Source organism: Chrysoperla carnea, chromosome 2 (assembly GCF_905475395.1).
Source record: "Chrysoperla carnea chromosome 2, inChrCarn1.1, whole genome shotgun sequence".
NCBI lineage: Eukaryota > Metazoa > Arthropoda > Insecta > Neuroptera > Chrysopidae > Chrysoperla > Chrysoperla carnea.
Genome location: NC_058338.1, coordinates 65284393 through 65308956, shown reverse-complemented (window position 1 = coordinate 65308956; position 24564 = coordinate 65284393). Strand labels below are relative to the sequence as shown.

The window sequence follows — 24564 nt, the reverse complement described above, 5'->3', positions numbered from 1 at the left end:
CACTCGAGTTACGTTAACCACAACTTTCTTAGTCTTAACTTTCTTTCTGTAAATAGCAGACAAAATAGATCAATCACGACTGTGGGGCAGAAAGGGTGCTTTGTTAAATGATTAAAAGCAAAAATACTTAAGTATGACATGTTCGAGGTGGTAGCCAAGCAAATCGTTTCAGTATTTTTGTCGGACAAAATAAGTTTCCGACAAATTCCCAGCTGCATTTTTTCATACCGATAGCTTAAATATAACGTTATCATGCTCATGTTAGGGGACTCGCCAAAAAGAAGCCACTCACGAAGCACCCTTTCTGTTCTGCAGTCTACTATCGAACCACCGAAATTAATTTAGATTTAAAAAATTTAAAAGATCTCAGACATTTAAAAATTAAAGTAATGTAAAGGCAATGTTAAATCCAAGTTTTCAACCTCAGCAAGCGACCGAGTTATACCAAAAAATAAATAAAAAAAATTGATCGAAAAGTTTGATCCTTACAGCAGTTTTTGTCGATTTCTACTACCTGATTTGATGCAGCGTTCCCACCTTTTCATGTTTAAATTGATTGAATTATAGATCTTAGATATTTGATAATTTAATAGATTTAGAAAATTTTATCGAAAATTCCCTTGGTAAAATATCGTTTTCTATTAATTTTAGATACCTTGTACATTCTGGAATCGGATTGACACCATTAAGTTCCCCGATGGATTCACCAGACGCACCAATAACATCGTCCGTTGCCACCTTACAATCAGGCGATTCATATACATTCCGTCGACAGGTGCGTCCAACAGACTCTACAAATATAAAAATGCCCCTAAGTCCAAAACCTGCTCAATCATCATCCTCATTATCATCCCAACATTATCATCATTATCATCATAAAAATAAATTATCACAACACAATAATAAAACTGATAATATATTAGCTTCATCGCTAATACTATTCTCACGTACAACATCACCGGTTGATGAAACCTCATGTAGTAAAAACAATGATAATTTATTATTAGATCAAAACACATATGAAACACAAAATTCCATAACAAAAACACCTGACACACCATCAGCGATAATCACACCAACTGACGAATCAAGTGGTCAATCACAAAGGCAATCCTCTGAATGTAGTTTAGTTTTACCAAAAATTAATAATTATTCAGATTCACCAACATCGCCGTCAGCTATCTTAACACCATCATCAGATTTATCCAGTGAACATCATATAAATATTGAGGATTATCAAGAATTCCCAAATTTAATTGGTTTTGAGGATGATCCATGGGATATTGTAGGTTTTGAGAGTCGATTTGATCGTTATACGTTTGATAGTCATTTAGGTAGCACTGTCAGTTTTTTACCCGACAAACCAACACCTCCCGATTCACTAGAACTTTGATGCTTGGATTTTAATAAAGATTTTTATGTCTTATGTTCCATATGAAAGGAGGATATTGACTAGGTAAATTTTTTAAATAAATTCAATTAAGCTGAAAAAAAAAGTTTTGCAAACATTGATTTCACGACTAATGTCCGTCTTCTTCGCCACTAGTTTTGCTGTTATTTTGCCTGTAAGATGCTTTGATGGCAGCAAAAATTGACCGTCGTTATGGTAAATGACGTCTAAAAAAATTCTATGAACGCACATAATTTTAAATCAGGTTTCTTTAAAAAAAAATTCAATATGACACAAAAAAATAGTTCGAAATATAAGTTTAATCAAGAAAACTCGGGTTTAAATTTTAACTTAAACTCAATTAATGTTAAAGTTTGATTATTTGAAACGCTCTAAATAGTCTAACTACACCAGACATGGTCAACATTGAGAGATATGTCTTTTTAAGTAAGAGGCCAGGAAAATTTTTAGCTGCCCCGGCATCTTAAAATTGATGAATATTTGTTTTTTCCGTAGTTTAATCGAAATTTGACCTGACACTCAATGAATGGTCGATTCGGAATAAACTCTCAATACTCTAAGGACTACGTCCACATAGCTTGCCTCGCTGCGAATAAGTCGAAAAATGTAGAAATTCTTTGTGTATTAAAACTACAGATAAGTAAATATGTCCAGCCAAGAGCACGAGAATCCCAAGAAGCACTTTAAAACGACTCACTGAGTCCTACTTAAAACTGGGAGATTTGATAACTTGGGGGGGGGGGGTTATCTGACTGAAAAGGTTTTTTTTTCCATTTTTTCCAAATGAATGTTAGTACAGCTTCTGCTAAATTTTTTTTAAATAATTAAGACGTATAAAAGTCTTGATAACAAGGCGCCCATATGCTGAAGCCGTCACGCAAAACAAAGGCTTCAAATCGAACCCCGTCACCTTTTGTCTCTGGTTTTCTCAAAGCTTATCTCGACACTATACTGCATATGTTCATTCATATGTAGACACAATGGTGTTAATGCAATGTGCGCCAAAATTGAAACTGTTTGGCATTCACAATATTTTTATTACAAAGGCATCACAAGCCAAAAATAGATTAAAAAATCAAATGGAGAGATTTGCGAAGGCGGAAAATGATGAAGAATCGCGCAAACTTAAGAAATTTGATCTGTTGACCTGGCGTTATAAATTGGACATTCAAAATCGGGCATTTTGTCAAAATTTCGAGTTTATAAGAAGGTAGCTGCCGCTAACCGTCCCCTTGTTGACGACCTTCTTCTATTATTAGCTTTTCAACAAGTTTTTTTGTAAGCATTTTCCTGGATAAAGCTTAATTTTCGAATTATTTACTTGTGTCAAGTTAAAAAAAACAAGAAAACTTGACAAAAGTCAAGTTAAATTGCTTGATAATGAGTGAAAAATTGTGTTTATGATGTGATTGTCATGGCCATGGGGGACGTTTGTAATGCCTTTTAACTGCCACGTTATAATTAACAGAACGTGGAACCGTTACATCCATCTTACTACAAAATAAGAGTTGTGTGAAAAAGACCCAACTTGATTTATGATTAGTTGAGGATTTTGAGCTACGAAATTGTGTGAATAGGCTTTATAAAAAGTATAGCGCTTTTGTACGTTGTTAGACAGAATATTTGCTTAAAAATTACAACCAATGTCACCGTTTGATTGTAATTAATTCAAAAAACAAATAATGCCTGATACGCTTCTTGCAAATAATATTTGAATGAGTCTTTATGTAAAGCAATGAAAAGCATAATCTCAACTAAAGTTTTGAGAAAATATTTCAAAACAATTTTGAGAAATAAAGATACTAGGTGTTTTTCTTAAACCTAAAATGAAATGATGAAATAAACTAAGCTTGGTAAATTCTTGGAAAAAGGTCTCTAAGGCTCTTATTCCATTATAGTACATGAACTCTTTCATGAATATTTGAATTTCTTTCTCCGAAAACTCTTTGCAGAATAGAAAAACAATTCAATCCTTGAACGTATATGCATGTCGACCAAAGTGTCAATTTTCAGCTACCTGAATTAGGTTGAGATCGACACTCAATCCTCATGAACCAGATGTTTTTAGTATAAAAAAAAGAAATAGGTATTATCAGCTAGTGTACGGAGGTGTGCAACGGGTGGTATTGAATATTAACTCTAAAGCTAACATTTGTCTGAAGACAAATGAAAAACACTGCTAAAAGATTGTGTCCACACTACAGTTTCATGTTATTTGAAAAAATTCAATTTCAATTGTGTACAACCCATTGAGTTATAAGGTATTTAGCAGCCAATACCAATTCTTGTTTAGATTTATATATTTGCTCAAAGTATCCAAATTAGACAATAAGATATATGAGAAATTACTTCACAATCTTGATTGCACACATTTTGGGAGAGTTTCAAGATTACATTACTTTAAACTATTTAACTACCCGGTAAACATTGATATTATGTAATATACTTCCGTTCTTTTAAAGTCTGAGAGGTCGATTCTTTAATTGAAAATTAAGAAAAGGAAAACTGAATTTTTTAGGCGATTTTATCGCAATTTATATTTCGGCAGAAAATAATATCTACAGTGTGTCGTGTTTTAAGATGAAGACACCCTCATATTTTCGTTATTCATAGGAATATGGATTTGAAATTTTACACAGTCATACAAAGTGATGAATCACATTTTTTAAGATACTTAGCCGAAATCTTAACTTTTAAACTCAACCTACTATTAATAAATTGACAAACAGGGCTGATTCTTAATATTTTGCCTAGCCTCAAAGATGGTTAAAGATATCAAAAAAAAAAAATTATTAGAAAAAGTTGCTTATAATATTATATTATACCGATTTTCATGACAAAATTAGCACTTTAAACTTTTTCATTATTTTGAACTTTTCTCATAATTATTACAATTTTATTGAAATATTTGAATGCATTATTAAATTCTCAATTTGTCCAGTTTTTACATTCCATAGCACATTAGCTAAAAAATAAAAAAATAAACTTTTATAATTTATGTAAAAACTGGGCAAATTGATAATTTAATAGTGGTATGTATTCAAATATTCCAATCAACTTGTAATAATTTTGAGTAAAGACCAAAATAATGAAAACATAAAATGGTAATTTTGTGATGAAAATCGGTATAGGGGTATAAGAAAATTTTCTAAGCAATTATTCAGCAACAGTTTTCTTCGATATCTGTAACCATCTCTGCTGCTAGACAAAATATTCAGAATCGGCCTCGTTTGCCTATTTCTAGTTCTATGTACGACTGTGCAAAATTTCAAATCGATATTCCTATAAATAACAAAAATATGTGGGTGTCTTCATCTTAAATGCAACACACTGTATATCGAAATGACGTAGACGCAACTGAAGAAATGTGAGGGAAGACTAAAAGACTGATCGAGATAGTGATATAAAATACTCCGATTATTTATTACAATTTGAAATATTCAATCTAAAGGGCAAGACATTTCATGAAAAGGGTTTATTCGAAATAAAATAAAAAAATTAATAATATATTGTAAAATATTAGTTAATAATTTTTAATAGTAATAATAATATTTTTTTAATAATAGTAATATATTCACCTAAGATAAGAAAGATAAAAGTGAAAAACTTGGCTCAATTAGAGAATCGACATCCCTGGGATGTACTTTTTTTAATCCAAAGTGCGTCATATAAACAGTTGACATGTTAGAAACAATTAAAAATCAATTTACAAACTGGGAAGTTAAAAAATTACTAGTATTTTTATAATATTTTTAATCGTACTTTATGCAAATACAACATAATTTAAAAGGGTATTCTAATAAGTTTTAACTGAATTTTAACAAGTTTTTAACACAACGACTTTCTCTGTTTAGCTCAATAATTTCCCAAATAATAAGTATTAAAAAAAAATAAATAAATAAAGTAATAAGGAAATTTTTAACTTTATTTTTGTACATAAACTCTAGAAAGAAAACAAATTATATCAATTTTTATATGTCAATTTTACAAACAAAATTGCTATAATAGCCCGGAAGATACTCGAGAAAATTCCGTGCGAAAAGGCTAAGTGGAGATTTTAGTACCAAAGCCAATCAGGACTTATTGCATGGTCTATCGGGCTTTTTTTTGACATGGCTACGAAATATGCTTAGATACGTAGCGATGGACCTAACCGTGTGAAAAAGCTAAGTGGAGATTTTAATACAAAAGCCAACCAGAACTTTTTGCATGGTCTATCGGGGTTTTTTTGACATGATTACGAAACAAGCCCAAATACGTAAGGATGGACCTTATTTGCCCGTTCCAAGAAATATCATCCACCTGCCTTCCTGGAATGTTTTTCGAATTAAAATAGGACGATATTATCTCGACGAAGCCATTGCGCACGGATTTTTCACATTTATCTCCTCGAACCATAATCATTCACACATTGCTAATTAATCCATTTCGGTGTGAGGTGTCTAATAATGTTATTAATTATTTAATAAGTGTTATACAAAAAAAAGTTGCCAAAAAAATAACAAAAAAAAGAAACATGTGGTACTCATCTATTTTAGCATTTTAATTTGTCAGGGGTTTGTTTTGAAGGTACAACAAATTTTAAATAAAAAACTTCACTCTGTTTCTTATATTATTAGATTAATATTGTACGATTATGCTTTTAATTTTTTTTTTTGTGTGAAAAGTAACCAAATTTCACAACCAATCAACCCAATTTTTACTAAAATTTTCTAAAGTAAAATGATTTTTACCATTTTTTTAAATTTTAAATAATATTCTATGGCTAAAAGATTTGATGCACTTTGTAGAAATTTTTATTAGAATAAAAGAATTTAAAAACTTTATTGATAAATTTCATAGTTGTCACAAAGCTGCAAAAAGTATCTGAAAAAAGTATCTTTGGTTTTTTGAGACATGGTACTTATACTTTGTTTATTGGAATAATAATGCATGATTATCAAATTTTTTATAAGATCTAATAAGAATTTCAAAATCGTTCTCCTCAAATTTTATAATAATAATCGGAGGCAAGTATGTACTATAGTTAGACAAATACTGTAAGCAAAATTTGAGAAATATTATGACAAGTTTAGACGACTAAATAAATTTAAGGGTGTACGAGCACGAGAGCAATTTGAGATAATGTCATGATTTTTTTTATATTAAGTTGGACTAAATATAAATGACTTCAAATGTAAGCATATTTAACATTAGTCTTATAGGAAAACAATAGATGGATGATATGTTTTCATAGATTTCTCCAAAACTAGTCGGAGGAAATTTAAAAACAAAATTATTTAAATTAAAGTTAAAACCTTAATAAATTATTGAAAACAAAAAAAAAGCCGTTGTGCCCAACTAATTCAGGATGTATGAGCACGATAGTGGTGACACAAATTTAAAAATAGATATATTTTCAATAGTGAATTATGTTATAACTTAATAATATAAGATGTAAAGAAAGAATAATAATTATTCGATATCTGGAGTTATTTTCAAAATATCGAAAATTGAAAATATTGTATAATTAATTATATATTTCGATATTTCGAAAACCAAGACCGATATAGAAAAATTTTATTCATATTTTTCGTCTACATTCATGAAGTTATAACAAAATTCATCATCAAAGTTGAAAATAAAGTACAAATTATTTTGAACCACAAGTCTAAACATGCCTTGGCGCTCGTGCTACCTTAATATCTCATAGTTTGCGAAATCATTTTGTAGTTCAGATCTTGCCCTGTGAGATTTGAGAGTATATTGTGTTAATTATGCAAAAGCCAATTTTTTTAGTTGCTCGGAGAGATTATATGTACGTATTCCATACACTTCATTTCATAAATTTTAATAAGAATTTTATCTGTGAATAAAACTAATGGTAGGTCCACACTATACTAACTTCACACAGACTTTTATAGAATTTTGTCTGCGCAACAAATCAGTGCAAACAAAAGTCGGTAAGATGGTAAAGTCTGAGTTAAAAAAGTCTGAGCACGGAAGTTGGAAGTATTCCCATACTTATGATAAGTCTGCACATACATTTCGTCATCATATTTACATGAACATTTTTACTCAGACTTTCAGTCTCTACAGATATCTGTACAAACAATAGTCTGTATCGTGTAGACCCACCATAACTACAGCAACATACCATTCTCGTATGCTTCAGGTAGGCTCTTCTAGACAACAGTATGAACTTGGCTTATTGCGTAAAGAATTCAAAATAGCTTAATCTTAACTTTTAGCCATAGATTATGACTTGAAAAGTTAATTACGAGTATATCAATGTCGGCGCTTAAATGTATTTTAAACTTGTTTGAAAATTTTTTACTATAATGAAATCAACTCATAAGTAATTTTATTTTTAATTGTAAAAATCACGTTTTTAATGCGCTGCCATTGATTTTATATTTTTATATGACTCAAAAATATATTTGTATACATAGATGATAATGTTTATACGCTTTTTAATTTTTTTTATTGATTTTGTTCGATAAGTTTCTAGTATTTTGATTTTTAGTTTATTTTATTCAATAGCAAACACGTAGGTACTTATTCTTTCTGAATACTTTCATAGTTTTTTCTTTCTGAATCTACTTTCATCGTCGTTGTTTATATCTGAAAACTTTCGAATGTTAAAAAGTTTTTTACTTTAGTTCTATTTATAACTCCAAAAAAGTATAACTTTCAAATTTGGAAACCAAAGATGGATTTGTTAGTTCGCTGTTATTAGAAGATTTTAGTCAGTGCAATACAGGGTCGATTCGTAAAAGTACCTATTAGATCTAAAACCCCTTTACCCCTTTTTTTGGAATATTAACTTCATGTCCTGTCATAACAAAAAAATGGGTCTTGCACATTCCAGGCGATAAGTTCGGGTTATTTCTATTATGTGGTTCTTGACGAATTCAAAAAGAATAGTTGCCTCAAAGTCAAAAAATCCAGTGATCGATCCCTAGGCTTAGTGCATTTCTTCTATTTCAAGTAGTTTTGCTAGTGCTTGATTCACACTTCATTAGATCGGTGGAAAACAAGAAGTCCTAGTTTTTAAGATGTGAATCTACTTAGAAATAATTTTGTCGTTAATTGTGCAAATTTTGCAAAACAGTTTTTCACGCATGTAATTTATTTTTAATCGATGCAAGTTCATTCAGAAAGAATGCAAAAATTTTTAAGATATTACACTCAAAACACAACTTTTTTTTACAAAAACATTTTGTTTTTATTAAATTTTTGCGCTGAAACTTCGTTAGTACCTAAACAAGTTAATTGTAGTGCTTCAATTGTGAAAATTATACCATAAATAAACCCATATACAACAAACTATTGCTTTGTTGCATAAAAAATGGAAATTAGTTTGAATTTTGTTGTTTTATTTTAAAACGGCAAAATTTTAAAGGTGCCATTTGTTTGTAAATTAATAGTTTAACGTATACTAAATTAGCTTATAGAATTTTTACGTAAACATAAACGGTAGTGTACAGTTGTATTCAATAAATTTCAACAAATCGAAATTAGATACCCATTTATCTTATAGACCGTAATATAAGATAAATGGACCGGTATTTAACTTTGAAAAATTGGTTATAACTTCGACGTCACTTATATTAGTTTTAATATTCAAACAATAATTGCAGCTTCCTTCCATAATTTTTATCGACATCTATGATGAATGATTTTTTTTTAATTTAAATTAAGAATTAAATATTCTGAATTATATACGGATTGTTAAATATTTTAGGGCTACGCAGGTAGATTGAAAAAAAATTCTTCATCATTCATATAGATGAAATTCCAAGTCCTTTTTCAAATTTATTTCAAATTCAACGCAAAATAATGCCAATAATCGCCGCTTTATTTATCAAGCGCTTTCATGTTAAAAAAAATTTAAACTTTGATTAAGTGAAATTCACAAAATTTAATTTCCCGATCTTCCGCTCATATTTTATTAAGACATAGATGAAAACACTCTTTATCAAATTATCTTTCAAATATAAAACAAACAAAAAACTACATTCAACTCGTTTCATCCGTTTATGAGCTACGGTACAACAGACAGGCAAACAGACACACATAGCAGTCAAACTTATAACACCCCTCTTTTTGCGCTCGGAATTAAAAGCTCAAATCATTACACAAGGCATTAAATACAAATCAAAATCATCGCAGCAGGTATGAATTGCCGATGAACGGTAGTGATTCAAGTAACATTTTTCTTATAATACTGATTTTGTCATGCTAGCAAAAAAAGGCATAATTCTGAATTTCCATGCTACACTGATCCAAATGCAATTTGGCATCATTTTCCTAGAAAAATTTCTACCTTTTTCTTCATAACGAATTACTTTTAATTTTTTTTTTTTTTATGAAAATAACTTAATGTGACAGGGATGTTTTAAATGTAGCTAGGATAACTTTGATTCTACCGACCCCAATTGTTCTTTGAAAAATTCCACCAATGTTGGTAGCGTCGATAAGAGAATGTCGACTCATTTTCCAAACTTAGTAAAACTATTTTTCAAGCTATTATTCGATTAACATCTTACAAACAATGTTTAATGATTAAGAGATATAACACGATTTTCACAAATTTCCAACAAGAAAGTCTTATAAATGTGTCTTCTAGCCAACATTTGATCATGTATTCATGTATGGTTGTATCCTATAACTGTAATATACCTAATATAGTAGAACAGGATATCTTTGAGATGTCTCCCTAGCAAGAATGAAACATCTCTCAAAATCGTATATACAAAGTACAATAGCTCGAAAAAATTTCAGTTTGAATCTCAGAAACTTTTCGTTCAACTGCAAAATGAACCAAATTTCTGGCCAGTGGAAAATAACAAATATTAAAATGTTTTTGTTTCTATGATGATGATATATCATCATTCTCTATCGTTCAAAGCTCTTATTATAGGTCTAAACAAAATTCCTTATACAATAATATTTAAATTGCCCTTGTCAAGCATTCATTCACGAGGTTTTCTTATTTTGTTCAATAAAATGTAGGTAATGAATCCTCTATCATCTACACAAATACAGGCATTCACTATATTAACCTAAAACATATAAATAATACAACATACGTACATCATTTTGTTGTTAAATATTGTATATCTTAACATTGTTCGCAATTGAGTTGCTTTGTCTTAGCTTAATCTACCTTTCTTTCTCTATTATAAAATATAAACTATCTTTTTCAACAGTTCAGTCGACAGATTTTCTGCAACAAAGCAAATGGGATTAAAAGTACAGTAAAAGATGTTACAAAAATTGGCCAATAAAGGAAAATGAAAGAAACCGCTCGCATTTTGATAAAACCTCATGGAATGTGTTTCTTAGGTGTCAAATATCATTAGTAACGCATGAGTTAGTGGCGCAAATGTTTCTAAATGCTAATAAACAATAAATTTTTAATTCAATGAAACAATCAATGTTAAAGTTCACTTAAAAAATTAGTAGTTACGCAACTTGTATGGCGTAAATATTAAGTGTTAAGTCAAATAATCGAAAAATATTATACATGTATAACGTATACGTAATTCAAGTGGCCTACTTATTAATTTTGTAAGTCAACTTTAACATTAACCGTTCCATTGAATTAACAGTTTATTGTTTATTAACAAAGAGAAACATTTGCGCCACTATCTCATGCGTAACTAATGATATTTAACACCTTAGAAACACATTCTATGAGGTTTTAGCAAAATGCGACCGATTTCTTTCATTTTCCTTTATTTGTAACATGTTTAACTGTACTATAAGATCGTACAAGAAGCAACCATATGCTTACTTCCACCACCTTGTCGTTTGATGGAAGATTCATTTTTTAAAGTATCACAAGATAGATAATAATGACTTTTATTGTTACCTTATGTTTTTTATTCGAAATATCATTCATTCGAAGCATTTTTCTATATAAGGGTCACTTGATTCGTAGTCTGTCGACTTGACTATAATAGTAAAACATGGAAAGCATAAGTAGGTATAAAGTACAAAAGATGTTGTTTCTTTAGAATTCGTTACATAACAACATAATTAATAAAACTGAAACTACCCATCCACGAATGTAATATATTTCAGAATTGCAGAAAAAAAGTCATCTTTCAAAAGCAAATATAAAACAAACTTTTATGATTTTCCTTTCCCCAAGCCAACAGACATTATTCTGTAAATGTCACACGAAAATTGTTTACAAATATTGAACTTTAGAATATTGAAATTTGAAATCAACCAATTTCTAGCAGAAAGTTGCAAATTGGTAGGAACAAGACTCGTCTTTCTTATGCAGAATTTCTTGAGGATTATTTTTAAACATAAGCTAAAATTTGAAACCGACCGTTTTAATGTACAATTCAAGAAACGTAAACGTGCTCTAATATAACTGGGAGCGTCATATAGTATTTAAACCTTAGGCCATTAAGTACCTACATCGCCTGAGCATCGCCTGTCTTTCCATACAGGCAAAGGTGTGCCAACATCTAAGGTAATTTCTTGGGTGAGTTAGTGACATTTCACTTAACTTTTTCGCTTTTTGCCTTAAAAAAATACTTTTCACATTTTTTTAACATATTTTTTTACTAATCCGCAATGACAAGTATGGCAATAACACCTTGTTTCGACATTTCCACACCGCAGATTTTGGCACGCTTTAAATAAAAGACGCTCTGTCCATGTACTTAATGGTCTAAGATTGTAGCAAATCAAATTATCGCCTTTAATTTTAAAAAAAAAAAGAAAAAAAAAAGACTTTTTTTATGTATATATCTTACTTTACTGATATTATCAGTGAAGACTAATAATATCTACTGTAAAATTGTAGATACTTATGCAATCTCCTGTATTAAATAGCTTTAATATGTAATTAGGATTTTTTTACCCCGATTCATTTGCGTATTAGCTCATTTTTTGTTTAATTCGACTGTACACACAAAGAAGCTGTAGATAAATAATTGATTATTTGAAAAATTTAATTCTTACTAAATATAAATTGTAATTAAAGAAAATCAATATTTTTTCAATAAATAATAAATAAATTTTGTTGTAAATGGGATTTGATTAAAAAAAACATTATAATCGTAATGATGTGAAATTGTTATGCATATTGTAATAACTATTTATTAGTTGTATACAATAAAATTATTATTGGAGCAATTGGAGCTGCTTGGTGATTTTATTTACTTATATGTAGTTTATTGCACCTAAAACATAGTAATGAAACAGAATCAATCAATAAGATACAAGATCAAATCAAATAATAATTTATTGTACAGTGTACTAATTGATTTCATCAAAATATAAATTATATTTCTATGTAATACGCAGAAATGTGCTTTCATAACTTAAAAGCACAACTTAAACCATAAGTAAATTAAAAATAAATAAAAGAGAGATTTATGCTCCTTGCTTGTTAAGTTAAATATTATCCTTACTACCAACAAGAATAAATTCTAAATTCGCTTAGAATCATTTTTCACGAGTGTAAATAATAGTACCTACCTACAGTAAAAGATGTTACTAAAATCGGCTAATAATGTGTTTCTTAGGTGTCAAATATCATTGGTAACGCATGTATTAGTGGCGCAAATGTTTTTATTTGTAAATAAACAATAAAATGTTAATACATGAAACGACCAATGTCATTTAAAAAGTTCACTTAAAAAATTAGTAGGCAACTTGTATGACGTAAATGTTAAATGTTTGTTTTATAACGTATATGTAATTCAAGTTGCCTATTTACTAGTTTTGTAAATCAACTTTAACATTAACCGTTTCATTGAATTAACAACTTATTGTTTATTAACAAATAGAAACATTTGCACCACAAACTCATGCGTTACTAATGACATTTGAAACCTAAGAAACACATTCCAATAGGTTTTAGCAAAATGCGAGAAGTTTCAATTATTTACCTTTATTTGAAACATCTTTAACTGTACCATAACCATAGGCCTCTGTTTTAAAGTTAAAATTCAACCTAAACGTATTCAAAAGCAGAAAATATATAATTAAATTCTTATTTTCAAAAGATTGTTGTAACCATACAGTGACATATTCATTCTTTTAATTACTGCTTTCATTTCTTTGCTGTAGCAATGAAAATGATGATTCACAATGCAAAATTATGTGAGATATAATCCTGTAGATAAAACAAATTAATTGTTGCAACGTTTCGCTTTTTATTTGGGCTTTTTTTAAGCTTTCAATTTTAATGTATTGATAAAGCATTCATACGTCAAAATTGAAAGCTTTAAAAAGTGTAAATTAAAAAAGAAAGCGTTGTAACTCAATAAGTTTATTGCTGTTATTTATCTAGCTTTTTCATTAACAATTCACCATAAAATTTTGAGAAGTTTCTTATTTTTAGAAGATCTTGAGTCATGTTCATTATTGTGCTAATTGGATAGAAACGCATCGGGCTAAAAAAGATGAAATCAATATGAATGGATAAAGAAGTATCTGATTGATTCTATTTCTAAACTATGACCTTAATAACTTTATACTGCATCCTGGGGAATAATTTTTTAGTGCTTTTTTATTTTTATTTGATTCTTAGTTTTGGGTAATTTATTTTTACATTTTTTTGCATGTATTATTTTAATGCTTTTTTCCATAAATATTAACACTCTACTATAGTTACTCAATCATTTCTAATCTTCAAATGTATAAAAATTGTTTACGTTAATATTTGGCACTAATATTGTAATTATTGAATATCGATTGTAAATGCATATTCAGTGTCTTATTTGTAGTTTGGTAACCGCATAATTTCTTTATTTTATTGGAAACGACTTGTATATTTCGGTTCATTTGATGCCTAGACCTTTTTGTTCTATGTACTTTTCTTGAAGATAACCAATGGCAGCCGTAGGCTGGAGTCGTGTATTAGGAGACGGCGCGCTACATCAAAATCTCGAACCACCTTTCAAATTTTCTGGGGGTGCTTCTTGAAGGTTACTTGTCATCCGGAAGCTTCGATGTCTCCTGATGACAGGTTTTTTGGGAGAGATAACACGTTTAAAATTTCTCTATCAAAAGTGTTAACAAGACAAAGAAGTCATGATCCTTCATACAAACGCAATGTGTGAATTAATTTGAGAAATTTTGATTGAGTATATACTAGTTAAATCGATGATATTAAGTCAAAGATCTATTAACTTTCTCGAGTGCACTCTAATTAGCTCTTTAATCGAGTCTTTGAAGAGTCTAATTCTGAGTTTCCTTCTCATCATGATAGATTCAAAATTCTCAAATTTCAATACAATATCTCAAATCATGTTTACTGTAGTCCTTACCAAGACGCAAGATGTCAAATTTTCAGGTTTAAACAATCTGTAGTTTACTTTTAGTAATTTTTACGAGGGTGTCGTTATTCTTAAACACCTTATATGCGAATTTATTCAAGATCTTCAGATTAAGATGATTGTATAGTTAAATCGACAATTTCCATCTAAAACCCTTCTAAACTTGTTTGGTTTGATCGACCACCGTTGATCTAAATAACTATTCTATTAAGGTTACTTTTTCACAATATCGATGGTTCTCCCACATGATATAAAAGTTAAAAAATAACCATTTTGGGAGATCTCTTATCGATTTTCATGAAGGATGTAGATAAACCACTATCAGGTTGCCTCCTCGATACTTAAGTTTCGAGCAGGAATAAAAACTGATCGAGAATTTATTAAGGGTAGTCGCCCTTCTATTTATGATACACAATCGTTTCATTCGCACAAACAACACTACACGAATTCAAACACGAACTATTCTTTAGAGCTTATCTGATTTTCTAAACTTGTACATTATCGAAATATAAATTTTGAAGTAATCCAAACTGAAGTCATAATGCCGTTGCAAATGAAATGTACTTTCATTTTTAAAGCTATTTACATAGTTTCAATCAATTAAAGTTAGCATAGCTTATATCACTTTGAGTCGAAAAGAAAAAACCTACTGTACCATTACAAATTGTATACATAATGTTCGATTTACATCTAGGTGTATAAATATCACGAGTATGACAGAATACATACGTTAAGCAATGTATCTATGTGGGAGGTATTATATACATGTGTTTAAGCTTCGATATGCGTTGGGATAGTTGTAAGACGCTTGGAGAGTTTTTTAGTTGAATAGATGAACTACAACAGATAAGCCACGATACAAGTAACTTTTGAAATTTCATATAACACCTATAATAGCTCTTACTTAGCTGCATTGCTTACCGCATGTACTCTGTCATACTCGTGATATTTATATGTCTAGATGTAAATCGAACATTCTGTATACTATTAATCTTAAGATCACTATAGATCTGTATCTAAGAAGTATACTCCAAATTTCAAATATATAGTATTATTCGTTTTTTCAAACTGGAAAACCCATGATAAACATTAATAAATATTGCAAATAAATGATTAAAGAACAATTTTTGAAATAATCACCGAAATCTGATAAGAATCTGAGACGCAAAATTGTATACAAAAAATTTAAAAAAAACCCAACATAAAATAGCATATTCGTAAAATGTTAGATATTCTGATAATCATAGATTATCTACCCGTTCCCTTTTCGTAAACACCTTTTTGTAAACAATCAAACCGATTTTTATGAGCATGTCTAAAATAAAGCCATTAGTCTTCTAACAGATGATTAATTTGTTTCGACTATTTGAGACTTGAACTGCCAAAGATAGATACACATAATAAATGGTGCATATTAACTTTTGGGGTGCTTAATTAAGAATTTTTTTTGGGAAAATATTTTTTCATTCGTTTTTTATCTTCCTTGTACGTTTATAAACAAATTAAATAGATATTTTTATTGAAATAAGTAATTTCCGATGTTGCTACGTATGTACAAAGAATTAGCGTTGCGAAAAAGAGCAGTGCACAGCTAGATGATACAATAGTCCTAAATATATAATTTTACATTCTACCGCTATTGTTTTAAAATAATCCGAAATACCTACATACAAACACTTTACATCAAAATTAGTCAAAATAGATTCAGGATTTCTCAAAATGAATACCTATTTCCGTCGAACCGATCCTTTTTGCGATTACAATTACTTTCTTTACTAAAAATAAATATTCATCAATCAGCTTATGGTTCATCCATAAAATATGGCCATCCATAAAATATGGCAAGCAAAATTATGTCTTTTCGAACCCCTCCCTCCACCTTCGCCAAATATGAAGTCGCAATTTCTAGACTCTTCTATAAATAATCAAAAAATCTATAAATATTTACAAAGAACAAAAAAGACAAAGATTAAAAAATTTAATGGGCAACAAATTTCGAACGTCACATTTTCTTGAAAAGCCTCTCTTTCCTGTCCTGTTTGCGTTAGGTATTTTACCAAAGGACTCCATCTACATAAACTTTGGACACGTTATAAAGTCCAAAAAAGACAGCAATACTTAAATAATTACTATTTAGAATGATTTGAAACGTTTTGTGTTTTCTTTCGTAGACTCCAACGCATCACCCACAACTAAATCAGCATAACTCTATACCTGATAACTCACAGAAACAATTGAATGAACTTATAGAACATAAATGTAGACAATTAGGCAAAAGTGGTACAAATAAAGGTAGTGCCTTACATTTGGCACAATGGATAAAAGGTGAATTAGGTACAAATAATAATAACATTCATGCGGATGGCCATGGTGATGAAAGTGCAGATGACGAAGTTGAGCCAGAAGTATGGACTGAAGAAGAACTACGTCGTCGTTCACGTGAATTACATTTAATTGATACTGACATGTTGATTAATTCAACGAATAATATTGAGACACAACATCGTCATCATAATGGTATACGTGCGAAAGAGTATTTGGAACAACAGCGATGTGATTCTGTACTCTTAAGTGATATTGATGGTAGCCCATCGAAAAGTACAACTTCTGGAAGTCAAGTAAGAATCCTCAATTCTAAATTAAAATACGAAAAATATAATGCGTGGTTATCAAAAGGAGTTGATTTATACAGGGTGGGGTATAAAAACCAAGTGGTTTTTTATTGTGAAGTACTCGATCATTAGGAACAAAATGGCGCGGTTTATTGCAAAACATGTCTTAATTCAAGACATTTATTTTTCAGTTGTCATCATGGAGTTTTCATAATATGCCAGCATATTAAGGTATAATTTTTTTAATTCGAAATGGCTAAGCTGTCACTTCGGTACAGAGTGAGTTCTTCCGGCGATTGAATATCAATCGAAACGACTTCGTTTCCAGGTGAGACACAATCTCACATCATTTCGATGGATATAAAATATCTGGCGAAATTCAAGTTGTATCAAAGTTACAGACCTGCCGATACGAACACAACAATAATATTCGAATATGGGTTATTCTAGCGCCGATGATGATGGCCACCCGATAGTAACAACTGAAAAACCAATGCTTTGAGCTAAGTGTGTTTTGCAACAAACTGTACTCACGAAACAATATTTCCCGATTCAAAAGCACGTGGTTTTTAAGCCTCATCTTTTACTTCTTCATCTATACGGGAAGCATTTAAGACGAGCAGAATCTATTTAAAAGTCGATCAAATTCAATCTAAAATACCAGAAGAATGAATGCCATTTTGCTTGATAGAAAACTACCCGGACTCGTACCAGTATTTAAGAATTCATGATATTGTTGGCCTTGATCTTAGTCGACCTCGCACCTGGGAGGTCAAAGATTTACTCATGATTTTTTTTTTTGCTATAATTCTTGATACATTAGCTTCTAACTTGATTTTTTGCTATATACTAATTTTTACATTTTTAGATTACAGTACGCTCTAGTCCATTAGTACCTGAAAAAGTTCCTGTATGTCGACAATGTCATAAGACATGTTTAACGACACATCCTAATTCAAATATAAATCGTACCAATAATAATTTAAGTCATAATTCAAATTATTGCAACAATCAACACTACTGTGATTCAGAATTTAATAACAATCAAGAAATTAACAAAGGTTAGTTCTCGTCGATTAACGATTTTGAAACCTTAATTTTATTTAAAGTCTTATTAAAATATTCTAGAAAATTCTAATAACGATCCATATTCTGATGATTGGGGTTCACTAATGTTAATGGGTTTAAGCGCAATTAATCCAACAACATCGTTAATACAAATGGATCCATTTGCTCCAAAAAATGCACCAAAAAAAAAAGAAGTACCAAAAATATCAGTCTTACCGCCAACGCCAGACACATTACCACGAAATACGAACGAAGGATCGCATTTTCCTCTTACCACAGATCAAGATAAATCATCACCGAAATCATCTCCAAAGCATTCACCGAAGCGAAAATTACAAGTAAGATTTAGTTATATAACAAAATTATATAAATTACATTTCAAATATTTAGCTTCAGAAAACAGTGGTTGATGATGAATCACCTGAAGACTCTCCACAAACGGAAGAACCACCATATCTTGTAATGGTACCCAAAAATCCTGGATTAAAACGATATGGTACGTGGTCAAGTTTAGGACGAATACCTTCAGATGAGTTGGTAGAAGCGCCTGATGACATTGGTGATGAACCTTCATCTTCTGAAGAAGAAGATGAAGACGAAGACGATGAAGATGATGACGATGATAATATTGAGCCCATCACTCAATCAATTATTGGATGGACTGCACGAGCGGGATCATTCGTTGCCGAAAAAATGGCAATCTTCGAAAAATTGGGAGAAGAGTCACGGGCAGCAATTGCTGGTTACTTAAGACCAGCAGATTCGCAAATAAAATCGGATCCAGAAATTGATTTGGGCATCGTTAATTCAGGTGGTCCAGGTATTGACGACGAATATGAGAACTCTGGCGCTACATCAGGAGAAGAAATTTGGGGTACACCAACCAGTGGTGGAGAATTGGACGAAATTCCAACATTTCCTAATTCGCAAGGCGAATCTCTTTCCGTAAGTCAATTTTTATTAGTTGTCAAAAGAAATTGGCAAAAAGTTTTCTTTTTTAAATTATATGTAAAATTTCAGTCTCCTCATGATTCAACGTCATCAGCAAACTGTGATGAAGATGATCTTATGATGGATGAATTGTTAATGGCTCCGCCAATGACAGCATCTGCTGTACGTGGATTGTTGCCAAGAAGGAGATTAGAACCTTTAATGGAAGAAGATGATACAGAAAGTTGTACTACAACTGGAGCATCAGTACCTAACCTGCATGATTCAACTCCTTCTCCGGAGCAGGTAGGATGCTAAACGTGGTAAAACAACTATAGCGATACTAATTTAATTTTTCATACTACACATTTTAAAACTTATAGGTGAAGACTTTTACTGAGGAGAAACCAATAATAAAGAGAGTTAGTAAATAAATATTTTAACTAACCAAAAAATTTCCACTGTATAACTAATTTTGCTATTTTCCACAGAGGTTAGAGAGTGCGCTGTAGTTTTAACATTTTAGAATATAGTTAGTTTAATGTGTATTTAAACATCCCAACCAAAATTTTATTGGCTAAGAATTCGGTCACCTAACAAATTTTTATGCAAATTCACAAAATTTTGTGTGTTCACGATTTTATTTTTTGTGTTTGTATTTCACTTTTAACACCTTCAACTCATAAATAATTCCATAATTCAATTTCTCCTGTATTAGAATAATCGTGAAAACTACACGTCAAACGGTATTCCATAATAACCTATTTTTTAAATACGTATTGTTTTCTATAATTTTGAAATTATTTTTAATATACCTCGCTAGGATCGAATTTCTGAATCTTAGTTTTACCAAAAATGGAACATCAGGGTAAAAAATCCTAGACACTTCCGTATCAACGATTATGTTAATTCCACTCAATAAAACTAAGTACTTATTTATATCTTTGATCCACTGAAGGTAGTCTTACTATGAGCATAGTGTCAGAAAATTATAAATTTTTGTATATTAATTAAGGATATTATAATACAATTACCATAAAAATTTGAAGTTGATTGACCGTCCCTAGCTCGAGATAAATTTAATTAAAGTTTGAATCTTTTACACGGGGAGCATTAGAGAGGTTGTGTTTTAACAAGTTTTTTAATAAAAAAAGAAAAAAAAAATTATCAGAAATTTTCAACAATGATTGATGTATTTGTCCTGAGTTAAAAAAAAAAATAATAATTGACCGTTTCATTGTTTATATATAATAACGCAAAGCTAAACCATTTTATCGTTGAACAGTAACTACATTAGAGTACTTTGATTGTGACATAAATAACTATAGTAGAAGTTTGTAAGCAACTAAGAACACACCTATTTTAGTATGTTTACAGAGTTGTGTGGTACAGTATAGACAAAAATTATACCTCGTTTTACGAAATTTTATAAACTCTTACCGCGCAATCCAAAACGTTTTTACAATATTGTACCAAGACAACATCCTTAAACGTCAGACTAAAAATCTAAAATAGTAAATACCGCCTGGCTTCTATTTTAGTAAGTTGCTTCTGACACAAAAACTTAATTTCACGTGAAGTCAAAATTACTACAAAATTGGAATCCAGATGAAATAATCAAAGTAAAATGATTAAAATTGTGACACTGTAACATTGTCTACTTAGATTGTTTTATTAAAATTACGAGTTACTCAATAGTTTGAAAGAAATAAAATGCGTTTTAAATCCTTAACATAAAAATATACTTGGCCACTTTTTACTTTTGACACAGATAATTCACCTAAGTATGAATAATTTATTCTTATAATTAAACCGATTTCACAAAATATTATACACACACAAAAGCTGCTACACACCTTATACCCAGTACCATGTACAATGTTGCCATTTTATCAAATGCTTCGAAATTTTGAATAATATGTTATAGTCTAGTCACAGCTAAGCATTTCCGTGTAATGCTGGGCCCCTGGATTTAACAATGCATTTATAAGTTTTTTGGTTCCCCATATTATTATCAAGTTATTATTAGCAAAATATAACCCAATGAAGAATTTTTTTGGTTAATCCATTCAGGAAATTTGGTTGATTAAAAATTTTTACGAGTGAATTTTTTGAAAACTATAGAATACCACTAGTATCGAGTTAAAAACGTAAATCTAAATATTAATTCATTTTTCAAATGGGGCTCATAAAACCCTTAACTTTTCTAAAAATTTTTTAATCACCCATCTAAAAAAAATAATCAAAAAATTCACTATACAATTCCGAGACCCAACATTTCACATGAGTACATCCATAGTCATGATTAGAAAATTTTTTTTTGACGTAATAACTATCATTTATATCATTGTTTAAACACTAATTGTTGCAAATTACAATTTTTGTAACCAAAAACAAATTCATTCAAATCATGTAGCTAGAAAAATCAAAATGTACTTGTCCAGCATGTATCTTATTGGTAGGGCAGCGAATATGGAGATGTTGCTGACACATCATGTGCTGCCGAGGACACCAAACGAAGCCAAACCGAATCGTCAACAAAAAGTACTACGTCAACCAAAACACCACCACCCCCACCGCCACGACGAGTCATACGAAATACGAACGCAACAACGAACAAACAAACAAATTTAATTGGTGTATGTTCAACAAGCGAAAAAACACTAAAGACGGGGACGGTGGAGCGTACATCATCTGTACAACAAAGCCCTACTACGAATGCGAAAAACAACGACAAGCCAACACAATCGTCAGAGAAGAATGTGGGACAGAAAGTGAAAACCAGGAGACATCATCCAGCTCTGATACGGGCATCGAGTTACAAACATATAATCGAGAACGATTCGAGTTTATTTTCAACAGCCAATCACAACAACAATACCGAATTGAACAAAACGAAGCCCGTATACTCGAAGAGGATTTCTTCGATTGTGAACAACACAACGCCAGATATTGATGTTGAACATAATGTTATTGTAAATCCAGCTTCATGTCGATCTAAAAGTACAAGATTGTACGTTTTAATGCATATACATAATTATCTCTTTTCCCGTTTTAACTCTTTCTATTGTTTTTATTCTGCGTGTTGTTAATATAGTCCGTTAAATAATTATAGGGAAGAAACTGGTCAAAACCTTTTTTATTACATCCTATTTGTAACCACTACAATAAAAGGTAGAAGGTCTCTTAAATAGATGGTTGCGATCTTTTTTTTAATTAAAAAAAATCAGTTGAGCCAAATTCTTTCCTATTTTTAAACGAACTATAGTATGTTTCAATATACGCTGTCAGTACTCTGTGATTTAATTTGATCTGTGACTGTGATTTTGTTGGTTTTAAACTGTTAAAGCTAATGATAAATTTGTATGATTCACATAATGAGTTTTTCGACTAAATTTTCAAGTGATAACGAGATCGACTAATGTAATGTTAACTTCCCCAGTAATTATTATCCGACTAATCCTGATACAAATACAATGCAGATTAATTATAAATGTATACTGATAACTTGAAGTAAAAAATTGAAGTAAAATCACACGCGAGTATACAAAGTGTATACTGGAACATACTTATATAAATTCTGATCATTTGAGGATAAGGAAACAAAGTCTTTGAGCTGCGCTACGAAAATCTCTCGTATTTCATGTATCCAATATATATATTTTCCACTTTTACTGGTTTTGGTCTGTTGTTATTTGGATCAAAAATATTATAGCGTCCATTTTCTTCCTCAGCGCCTCTAGCGGAAATAAGTATAACTTCTATATCATTTTTAATATACAGAACCAAAGTATCAAAGGAAAATTTTTTTAACCAAAAATTATACCAAAAATAAAATCAGCTGTATCTCTGCGCAAAATCATCACCATTTGTAACCGAAATAGCTCGTTTGAAATCTTGTACTTTCTAGTTTTGGAATCTATTGATCAATAAGTGTACCAAAATTTAAAAACTATTTTACAACAAATTTGTTAAGGACACTCGAAAGCTTGCCTACTTTCCTTGCAAATGAGCTATAAAAAAAACCATACGAGCTATACCAATATATTCGCTTCCCAAGCGTTTGATAATCGTTCGAAAGCTTAAACTGCCTTCTTATAAGTCCTGGCGTATTATTTTGTAAAAACTTTTATTATCATCTTCCACTTTTCGTTATTAAAACATGTCAAAAAAACAGCCATAGCAGCCAGGTGAAAAAACGCCTAAATTATGAAAAAATATGTTTTTGACATATTTTAAAAACGAAAAGTGGGAGAGTGATAAAAGTTTTTAAAAAACAATATGACAGGGCTTAAATGAAGATAGTTTAAGTTTTCTAACGATATGAACAAAATTTCAGTGCAATGATTTTAAATCCAGAAGTGACAATTTTGCATGTGAAGCGAATATCATGTTTACAAAGCTCGTACGGAAATATCACATAGCTCATTTTCAAGAAAAATAAACAAGCTTTCGACTGGCCTTAACAAATATGTTGTAAAATAATTCGTAAAATTTCAAAAACACAAAAAAGTACAATTTTTCAAACGAGCGATTTCGATTACCAAATTTCATGATATTTCGCAAGGATACAGCTATAATTTTGTGTAAAAAAATTTTCTTTCATACTTTGGTTGTGTTTAAATATAATGTTATAATATTCTCTGTATTTTTAAATAATAATATTATTTATTTATAGATAATATTATTACACAAATGACAAAATCATTGTGCAAATACCCCTCAATACTTAAGCTTAAAGTTTTAGAACGCACTGCTGCGTATGCACTTCTACGTGAGAACCGACGTAGAACATTTAAGTTTTATTTGAATTGGCAGACGCCTCCAGGCCTTTATTGGCTCTTGCAGACCAATGGCTTTGAAACAACCGATAAAGTATAAAATGATCAGAACTTACACACCTACTTTATGATTGACTATATCCCACTTTCACAATTAAGAAGCCCAATTAACTCGATTAAATATCAACCAAATTATACAAAGTCGAATGGTTTTCCATTTAACGAATTCATCTCTAGAAATACAAAACAATTGATGTTTCAAATATAAAGCTATATTAAAGTATTAAATTAAATTCCTTGGATCTTGAGAAGTTTGGATCTCTATGGATCTTTCTGAAAACGGACTTAATGATAAGTTTGGATGATTTTATTTTCCTAATTGGCAATATTTATTTTCTTTCCTAATTTTCCACAAATAACTAACAACTGCAATTATTAATTATAAGCAAAATAATTTGAAGAATTTTCTT

General features: G+C 30.3%; 1 protein-coding gene across 1 annotated transcript in view; it reads left to right on the top strand.

The window, feature by feature from the left end:
• LOC123292844 overlaps positions 1-21970 on the top strand; it is a gene marked incomplete at its 3' end in the record, with an annotated part of 140590 nt that extends 118620 nt beyond the window's left edge. The window contains exons 15-23 of the mRNA XM_044873557.1: positions 652-730; positions 6275-6295; positions 16905-17321; positions 18184-18250; positions 18296-18376; positions 18444-18721; positions 18774-19328; positions 19404-19619; positions 21776-21970. Of these exons, the coding sequence (XP_044729492.1) occupies positions 652-730; positions 6275-6295; positions 16905-17321; positions 18184-18250; positions 18296-18376; positions 18444-18721; positions 18774-19328; positions 19404-19619; positions 21776-21970 (1909 nt within the window). The remainder of the gene's footprint in view (positions 1-651; positions 731-6274; positions 6296-16904; positions 17322-18183; positions 18251-18295; positions 18377-18443; positions 18722-18773; positions 19329-19403; positions 19620-21775) is intronic.
• Between the last annotated feature and the right edge of the window lie 2594 nt (positions 21971-24564).